The sequence below is a fragment of the Vicia villosa genome, linkage group LG1 (genome assembly GCF_029867415.1).
Source record: "Vicia villosa cultivar HV-30 ecotype Madison, WI linkage group LG1, Vvil1.0, whole genome shotgun sequence".
Classification (NCBI taxonomy): domain Eukaryota; kingdom Viridiplantae; phylum Streptophyta; class Magnoliopsida; order Fabales; family Fabaceae; genus Vicia; species Vicia villosa.
The window spans coordinates 200,048,430-200,058,870 of NC_081180.1; the positions used below are offsets into that span (position 1 = coordinate 200,048,430).

General features: G+C 38.8%; 1 protein-coding gene and 1 non-coding gene across 2 annotated transcripts; one reads left to right on the plus strand and one right to left on the minus strand.

The window, feature by feature from the left end:
• Nucleotides 1-209: 209 nt before the first annotated feature.
• On the plus strand, nt 210-6,204 carry LOC131662618 (uncharacterized; the record flags this gene model as incomplete). The annotated part of the gene is made up of 4 exons (XM_058932449.1): nt 210-334; nt 429-570; nt 5,533-5,673; nt 5,719-6,204. Coding segments are annotated over exons 1-4 (894 nt in total), but the record flags the coding sequence as incomplete, so codon positions are not given.
• Nucleotides 4,435-4,541, minus strand: LOC131645336 (small nucleolar RNA R71). The gene has a single exon (XR_009296965.1). It is a non-coding gene; the product is annotated as a small nucleolar RNA R71 (small nucleolar RNA).
• Nucleotides 6,205-10,441: the final 4,237 nt, after the last annotated feature.

A 10,441-nucleotide genomic window follows, 5' to 3' on the forward strand; every position in this document is an offset into this window, starting at 1 on the left:
TGTAATCACTCTTTTGGGTAGGGAGGGCTTGTTAGATAAGTGTCGCAAGGTGTTCGATGAAATGCCTAGCCAAGGTGTTCCACGGAGTGTGTTTTCTTATACTGCTGTTATTAATGCTTATGGTTGTAATGGTCAGTTTCAGGATTCACTTGATTTGCCTGATAGAATGAAACGAGAGGGTTTCTGGAGGTTGTGATAAGCAGGTGAAGATGTGGCCACTTTTGTCTAGAGGCCAACCGGTGACTGTTGCTATGCATGATGCTCTTATCAAAGAGGTTGCTTGGATACCCGAGATGAGTCTTTTGGCCACCGGAAGCTGGGACAAAACCATTAAGTATGCATATTCATTCTTTAGGTCTTTTTTGTATTAACTACTAGAATTTTTTACTTTATAAATTAATATATGCTTTATTTTTTCCTTGTGTTAGATATTGGGATACTAGGCAGTCGAATCCGGTGCATACGAAGCAACTCCTTGATCGCTGTTATACAATGTCGGTGGGGCATCTTCTGATGGTTGTGGGAACTGCAGATAGGAATTTGATTGTTTTCAACTTGCATAATCCTCAGGTGATATTTTATTCTTAAATTAATTATCATAATGTTGTTTCTTGCAGCTTTGTGTTCTAGTGTAAAATATGGGTTTTATACTCTAGATGAATTCGCAACTTGTAACATTAAATTATCTTCAGTTTCCAATTGGGTTAACGTCTGTTTGCTTGTAATTTTTCAACATGATATGAAATCTGCATTATCTTCCTTTTCTTCAATCTCTTCACAAGTCTAATATGCTGTTTATAATATTTTTGTTATCAGAATTTGGATAACTGAACTATTGTGTGTGGCAATCTATTGATTTGATGTTCTCAACCATTTTCACTTGTGTATATGAATGCTCTTTACCTGGCATTGGGTCTAGATTATTCAAATTTCATTCAGTAGTATCACACCTAGGAAAAACCCTAAATGACAATTAAATTGAATTTTGTGTATATGAATACATAGGCACAAATTTAGTGAACAAACTGTATCGTATTTTGTGTTGTTACTGAACAAACCGCCGCTCTCCATAAGATATACTCTTTCCCTCGCCGATAACCGTCGCCGTCGTTTCATCATGATTCTCAACTACTCATTGTTTAAGCAAGAGCAAGAAGAAAAAGAGAGGCCAACGAGCTGTTGGGGGTGATAAGAGTGGAAGAGGGCTTCGCCAATTTAGTATGAAAGGTTTATGATCTGTCTTGTTTGACACTTAAGTATTTAATTTTTAACTAGTTATTTACTTTATTCTTGCAAAGTTGCATTTAGGAGGCTAATTTGAACTTGTGACATGCTTGTTTGTAACTGTTTGGAAGAGTTTCTGAAAGTTCCGTATTAAATATCACACCTCTTCAGAATAACTTATAGAAGCAACTTATACAAAGCATTTGCAAAGTTTATGTTAGTTTTCTCTTCAATTGTAGAAAGAACAACACTTATTGAAATAACACTTAATTAATCTGTTTACTCAATTGTCCCCCTTAGTATGCTGAGTATTGGGATTCTATTTGTGAAACTTGCAGTAGCGGTACGTGTGTTAATTAGACGGACATTTTTTAGGCCATTTTGACACTTTTGCTTGTAGGTTTTGCCTCTAATTTATTGTTGATTGTCTGCAGTGTGTGAGAAGGTAGAAAGTAGAGGAAGAACAACTTACAATGAGGTTAGGACTTTACTTAAACCATTTTTTTAACTTTAAAAGCATAGTTAGTTCTCAATCAATGGTAGCAAAGTGGAGCAGCCGACTCAAAAAATGCTATACCAGGATGACTGCTATTCTAAAATATAAAATCTTTTAAACAGATTAAATAAATGATTTTATAAATACATACATGTTGGAAAGTTAAACTAATTATTAAGGGTTAATATATATCGTAGAATAAAATTGGTACCTTTAGTTATTTTTTATCATATTTCTGTCAATGATGATGCTTAATTTTTTTGGGGATAAAACTGCTTGTGGTAATTATTCGCCGCAGGAACTTGTTGTGGACTTGAAGCTGATAACACGATTTTATATCGTATATTTAGCTTGAAATCCATAGATATTTATAGCATTTTCCATTTATTATGTTAATTTATTATGATATTACGCGAGTATTTGCTTTGTTTCAGGTTTTACACTCTGATTACGACTATTTGCGAAAAGGAAAGAAAATGGAGCTTAAATGACCAATATTTATGCCTAAAAGATGAAAAAGGAGTGCTGAAGTGAAAGAGGGGTGCAATTAGGACCCAAAAGGCCCAAAAGAGACAGTTCAGCCCACTATGGAACCAAAGGCGCGTGGCCCAAACCTTCCCAGCAAGTGGAGACGCACGTCTCCAAAGTTCTTCTGCCACGCCACCAAAAGGAGACGCACGTCTCCAAGCCCTCCTACATCTTCTCCACTTGAGACGCACGTCTCAAGTCAGTCAAGGCTGCTTCCTGAAGAAACGGAGACGCACGTCTCCACACCCAGTCTGCAAAATCCCCACTTTTCACGCAACGTCACAGCAAAACCTCTCCTATAAATAGGACCTGCTACCTCACTTTCAAGGAGTCCGATTTCCTGCCAACGAAGTGCTGCCGAAATTGTACCGCGAACCGTATTTCTTTATTTTGCTTTCATTCAAACACTTATTTTCTCACAACGATTTCTACACTGGAAATTGTTGTGAACTTTTTATAGATCTAGCCTTACGTTAGATTTATCGCTTTATTTCCTTGTTTATTTTTTCTGTCTGTTAAAATTCCGAAGAACGATCCAGCCAACCTGTGGTGGAAGTTCAGTACTCGAAGATTCAATTACCATTTATTTAATTCAGGTTTTTATTTACTGCTTTAATTTGTATTATTATTGCATGATATATTGTATGCCATTTACTATGCCTATTATTATGAACCGAACCGATTTATGCATGTTTAACCATATTAATATGTCTGGCTAAATTATTATGATATCGGTATGTAAAGTAAGTTAACCGTAGGGATCCGAAATAAATTGGCTTAACTATGTTTTATTAACTATCACTTGTTTTTGGTCTGTATGTCTAATTTAATTAGTAAGTCTTAAAACCAATAGAGCGAAAGTTTGAGGGGTTAAGACGGTCAAAGGTTAAAATCAATAGAGCGAAAGTTTGAGATCTTTAACTGGATAGTAGACATAGGACATTAGTTTTAAGGATGGCGAAAGCGTATTAAAACTAATTAGAACTTATTTATTTTCAAAAATTGTTTCTACACCCGACGGGATGGCGAAAGCGTACGTTAGGGATATTAGCATGTTCCGAGTCAACAGAGCGAAAGTTTGAGATTAGGAGATTTAAATAGATAACAACTTCATAAAACGGGCATTTTATTAATTACGTTGTTTCCAAAAAGCTTTTCTAAAATCTAATGGGATGGCGAAAGCGTACATTAGGATTAGGACAGTAATCTAAATCAATAGAGCGAAAGTTTGAGACGAGGATTTTTAATCAATTGAATTAGTAAAGATTTTTAATTAAATTATGCAAAAGCCAATGGACCTTCGGATCACCTTAAGTTAAACGAAATACATACTGATAACTGTCTTTTATTATATTCTTAATTTTTCACTCACTTTCCCTTAGAAACAATCAAAATTTTAGTAGCCCTAGCTTTACATAGTAACCTTAGATAACGGTAGATCGATTCATAGTCCCTGTGGATTCGATATCTTTTAAATCTACACGACACGACTGTGCACTTGCAGTTATCAGATTTATAGACACGTAAAGTCGCGATCAAGTTTTTGGCGCCGTTGCCGGGGACTATTTAAGTCGATATCGTAACTCACTGTTACACCGTAGAGACTAGGACAATTCTTCCCTTTCTTTTTGAACGATTGTATGCCAAATACTCGTTCACAAGGAGGAGATTTAATACAACGAATTAACGAGATCGAACGTTTCATTAACGTCAAACGTCGAGCTCGCAATCTTCCCGAAGTAGCAGAAATTCCGATTAATCAGGAATTGACTCTTACTGATCAAATCAATCAAATTATCCCGAAGTTAGAGATGGCTGCTATTCGTCCTCTTAGAGACTATGCCGCTCCTTCGCGCGCTGAACCGCATTCAAGTATCGCACCACCTGCGATTGAGGCAAACAATTTCGAACTGAAACCTTCGCTGGTCCAAGCTGTTCAACAGAATCACTTCTCTGGAAGCCCTGTAGACGACCCCAATCTCCATTTATCCGTGTTCGTGCAATACGCCGACACTATCAAAGCCAACAACGTTAGTTCCGAAGCTATTCGATTACGCCTCTTTCCTTTCTCCTTGAGAGATAGAGCTAGAGCGTGGCTTCAATCCCTGCCTTCCAATTCCATAACTATGTGGGACGAATTGAAGAGAGTATTCTTAGCGAGATACTTTCCGCCTAGCAAAACTGCTATGCTTAGAGGTCAAATCAACGGATTTACCCAGAAAGATAACGAATCACTCTTCGAAGCTTGGGAACGTTACAAGGACATGCTTAGAATATGCCCTCATCATGGACTCGAACCATGGCTGATCATCCATACTTTCTATGGTGGTCTCTTATATAACACTAAAATGACTATAGATGCCGCTGCTGGCGGAGCATTAATGGACAAACCCCATGATGAAGCATACAAACTCATAGAGAACATGGCACAAAACCATTACCAATGGGGTGGAGAACGAGCCGCTCTAGAGAAAGCCCAAACCAAAGGAGGAATGTACGAAATAAGTGGTATAGACCGCGTTAACGCTAAAGTAGACGCTTTAACTCAAAAGATCGAGAACTTAACCATCACTCCTTCAGCCACCGCTGCCGCTGTAACACCTAACTGCGAGATTTGTGGATTGACTGGACATGTAGTTGCTGAATGTCAACTCTTGACTGGAATCCCATCTGATCAAGTAAACTATGCTCAAGGAAACCCTTATTCTAACACGTACAACCCTGGATGGAAAAACCATCCGAACTTTTTTTATAAGAACAACAATGCGTTGTACGCGCCTGGACAAGCACCTGCTGTACCACCTGGCTACCAAAAAGCGCCTGTAGCTGCTCAAAACACCCCTAGGAAGTCAAATCTAGAAATCATGATGGAAAACTTTATAGCTTCCCAACAACAAACCAATAAAGACTTCCTGAATCAAAACATCCACAATAGCGAGCAACTAAAACAACTATCGAACAAAGTAGATGCCTTAGCTACGCATAATAAAATGCTAGAAACTCAAATCTCACAAGTAGCTCAACAACAAGCACCTGCTGCTGCCCCTGCTGGCACGTTTCCTGCTCAACCTCAACCCAATCCTAAAGGACATGCGAACGCAATAACACTACGAAGTGGAACGAATTACGATGGACCCATAGATCCTAGAACTCAAAACGTACCCATGTCACAACAAGAGCCAAAGGAAACCCAAAAGAAAACAACTGACGAACAAACTGCTAAGACTGATGAGAACAATAAAGAAGTGGAACCTGAAAAAGAGAAACCTTATGTTCCACCACCGCCTTATAAGCCACCAATTCCTTACCCTCAGAGATTAGCTAAATCAAAAACCGAAGCGCAATTTAAAAGATTTGTAGAACTTCTGAAGCAATTAAACATAACCATACCGTTCACAGAAGCCATAACTGAGATGCCTTCATACGCTAAGTTCTTAAAAGAAATCTTATCAAACAAAAAGAAACTCGAGGATAACGAAACTATAACGCTTACCGCTGAATGTAGCGCTATCATCCAAAATAACATGCCTCCAAAACTGAAAGACCCTGGTAGTTTCTCTATACCCTGCGTAATAGGAAAAACCATCATAGAGAAAGCCTTGTGCGATTTAGGAGCTAGTGTTAGCTTGATGCCTCTTTCGACCTGTAAGAAACTCAATCTAGGTGAGCTTAAAGCAACGAGAATGTCCCTTCAACTAGCTGACCGTTCAGTTAAATACCCTGTAGGAATGTTAGAGAATATCCCTGTTCGTGTAGGTCAATTCTACATCCCAACTGACTTTATCATTATGGATATCCAAGAAGATTCTAACATCCCGATCATATTAGGAAGACCATTCTTAGCAACCGCTGGTGCAATTATAGATGTAAAGCGAGGAAAGCTTACTTTCGAAGTAGGAGAAGAGAAAATAGAATTTATCCTTTCCCAATTCCTAAAAGCACCTTCTATAATTGACACATGTTGTTCTGCTGACATAATCGACGAGTGTGTCAAAGAAATAAAATCCGAACCAAATAAGGAAACCGAGATCCTAAGAATTCCTATGCCGCCAATTCTTGAAGATGACAACTGGCGTGAGGAATATCAAGATAACCACCTGAGTGAATGCTTAGCTTTAACTCCCGATCTTATACCTGGACCTAAGAAGCCTGCTATAGAGCTGAAAACACTTCCTACCGATCTTAGATACGAATTTCTAGACGAAGAACTAAACCGACCAGTTATAGTGAACGCCAACTTAGGACGAACCGAGACTGAAAAATTACTTAATGTCCTAAGAAAATACCCGACCGCTTTAGGATATAACATATCAGATCTGAAAGGTATAAGCCCTTCTCTGTGTATGCACCGCATTATACTCGAAGACGATAGTAAAACCTCTAGGGAACATCAAAGGCGAATAAATCCTATTATGAGCGATGTGGTTAAAAAGGAAATCCAAAAACTGCTAGAAGCTGGAATAATATATCCTATATCCGATAGTAAATGGGTTAGTCCTGTTCACGTCGTACCAAAGAAAGGAGGAGTTACTGTAATCACTAATGCTAAAGGCGAATCTGTAGCACGACGTACCCAAACTGGATGGAGAATGTGCATTGACTATAGGAAGCTAAACAAAGCTACCCGAAAAGACCATTTCCCTTTACCTTTCATAGATCAAATGCTCGAACGCCTAGCTAAACACTCGCATTTCTGTTATCTGGATGGATACTCCGGATTTTTCCAAATTCCTATCCACCCTGACGACCAAGAGAAGACCACATTTACCTGTCCTTATGGTACATTCGCCTATAGACGAATGCCTTTTGGACTCTGCAATGCACCCGCGACCTTCCAAAGATGCATGATGGCAATATTTGCCGACTTCTTAGATGGAATAATGGAGGTCTTTATGGACGACTTCTCTGTCTGTGGAGGAAGTTTTGAAACATGTTTAGAAAACCTTGAAATGGTACTTAAACGATGCGTAAGCGTAAACCTGGTCCTTAATTGGGAAAAATGCCATTTCATGGTTCGACAAGGAATTGTACTTGGACACATCGTATCCGATAGAGGAATCGAAGTTGATAAAGCAAAAATTGAAATTATCGAAAACCTTCAACCTCCCAAAACCGTTAGAGAAATAAGAAGTTTTCTGGGACACGCTGGTTTTTACCGACGCTTCATTAAGGATTTCTCTAAAATAACCAAACCCTTAACTGAACTACTAATGAAAGACGCCGAATTTATTTTCACCGATAAATGCACTGAAGCATTTCAAACGCTTAAACGAGCATTAATCTCTGCGCCAATTATGCAACCTCCCGACTGGAATGAACCTTTCGAAATAATGTGTGACGCGAGTGATTATGCTGTAGGAGCCGTTCTAGGACAAAGAAAGGATAAGAAACTACATATCATATATTATGCGAGTAGAACCCTAGACGAAGCTCAGATGAATTATGCCACGACAGAAAAAGAATTATTAGCTGTCGTATTTGCATTAGACAAGTTCCGTTCTTACCTGGTAGGAGCCAAAATAATCATATACACTGACCACGCCGCCATTAGGTACCTCCTAACCAAAAAGGACGCCAAACCAAGACTTTTGAGATGGATCTTGTTACTACAAGAGTTCGACCTGGAAATTAAAGATAAAAAGGGCACTGAAAATGTCGTAGCAGATCACCTCTCTCGATTAGAAAATCTGAAACCCGAACAAGTACCAATTGACGATGATTTCCCTTATGAAAGACTCATCGCCCAATTAGAAGCAAATGAATTCGAACCGTACCATCCAAACTTTGAAACCAACAAATTAGCAGAAATAGCTTTAGCCCGATCTGACGCACCTTGGTATGCAGATTTCGTAAACTACCTAGTTGCTGGTGTGCTTCCTCCTGATCTAAGTTACCAACAGAAGAAGAAATTCTTCCATGACCTAAAACATTACTATTGGGACGACCCACTCCTGTTTAAAAGAGGCCCCGATGGAATCTTTAGACGTTGTGTACCCGAGGAAGAGATAAGAGGCATAATAACACACTGTCATTCTGCACCGTGTGGAGGACACCATAGCACATCTAGAACCTGCGCCAAAATCCTTCAATCTGGACTCTTCTGGCCCAACCTGTGGAAAGACGTTTATTTTGCTGTACTAAGCTGTGATAGATGCCAACGAACTGGAAACATTTCAAGACGCGATGAAATGCCTCAAAAAGGCATTCTAGAAGTAGAAATATTTGACGTCTGGGGAATAGACTTTATGGGTCCGTTTCTGTCATCGTTTGGAAATCAATATATACTCGTAGCCGTCGATTACGTTTCAAAATGGATAGAAGCTATTGCTTCTCCTACAAACGATACACGAGTAGTTATCAAACTCTTCAAAAACGTCATCTTTCCTAGGTTCGGTGTGCCAAGATTGGTAATTAGCGATGGTGGTTCCCATTTCATTTCAAGAATACTTGAGAAACTCCTTCGAAAATATGGAGTGAATCATCGAATAGCCACACCATACCATCCACAAACAAGCGGTCAAGTAGAAGTATCTAACCGCGAAATAAAACAAATATTGGAGAAAACTGTTGCTATATCTAGGAAAGATTGGTCAACCAAGCTAAATGAAGCTTTATGGGCTTATAGAACAGCTTTCAAAACTCCAATAGGAACTACCCCATTCAAACTCGTTTATGGAAAATCATGCCACCTACCGGTAGAGTTAGAACATAAAGCCTATTGGGCCATTAAGAACTTAAACCTAAACTACACTGCCGCTGGTGAGAAACGATTTCTAGACATTAACGAATTAGAAGAACTTAGACAAGACGCTTATGAAAACGCCAAAATCTATAAAGAGAGAACGAAAAAATGGCACGATAAGCGTATGTCATACCCCAAAATTTGCCCATACTTCTTCTCTTGCACAAATTCAAATCAGGATACCCAAGCATCCAAGAGTCCCAAACCCAAATGCCACGAATTTATGAATTTTATTTGATTTTATGTTAATTTTTTTTATTTCATTAAAAATTGATATAATTCAAGTAAATCAAATAATAATCAAAGATTTGGTTGGAGGGGTATTTTAACCATATTCAATTATCAATTAGGCATACATATTTGATGCAAATCGTGGAGAACAAGATTGGTGAGGAAAATATGCAAGTTGGCCAAGTTTGGAAAGATTGAAAACTAAAATTCAATCAAACTTTAAATCTCTGATTCATGGGAGATTTGATGCAAAATTGTTTACCCTAATCCGTTCCAATATAAGTATACAATCTTCACAGATGCAGGGGACGATTTTTGGCAGCCTTGTGAACCCCTAACAGAAGCAAAAAAAACGTGAATCAAGAGGAGGCGGAGATTGGAGTTCTGTATCGATTCAAGCCAAATAAACGCTCTCAATCACTTCCTTGACACTTCCTGAAGCCGTCCTGATCATTTTCGAGATTCAAAGCATTCAAATTCGTGTCCTATATTGCACGGTTTACGTCCAATTTTTTCCAATCGTTTTCATTCATTCATTATAAACATAATTGGATTATATATTTATGCTTGTGGTGATATTTCGATGCCGTCTAGATTGTTTGATTCAAGTTTAAGTGCAGGGAACCTCATTCACCATTGTTAGGTCGCAGGAGCTCCGTTTTGGGGGTTTGAATCTCAGGCCAAATTGGCCAAAACTGACGCTGCAATTGAATTCGGGGGATGATTTCGGACCAATATATATCCTTGGGTTAAATTTATACTCTGTATTTCGAATTTATGCTTTATGCAGGGTTTATGGCAACACTCAAAACCGTGGCTGAAAATACTGTGTTTTAGAAAAGAAAATGCAACGAGGAAGGAGACTGAGCGCGCGTCTGGTTTATTGGAATTATTGTTTTTTTTGTTTTATTACTCTTGCTTGATTGTACTAACACCATGATCCTAGTGATGTAGTGGCATAAAGGCGCTTCTTAAGTCATTCGCGTGCAAAGGCAGGGGTTCGATCCCTGCCTCTGGCATTGATTTTTTGAGTTATTTGCTTATCTAAATCTGCAAGAAGATCCCACGCAGCATGCCTAATACGCCCACGATAGACCCTCACGCGTCCACCATATGATCTCCGCCCAGGTTAATCCAACGCAGATAAGCAAAGCAGTCCATGGTACACCATCGAAGGGCCATCACACCTGATTGGAAGCTAAGTCCTTTTTTAATTAATT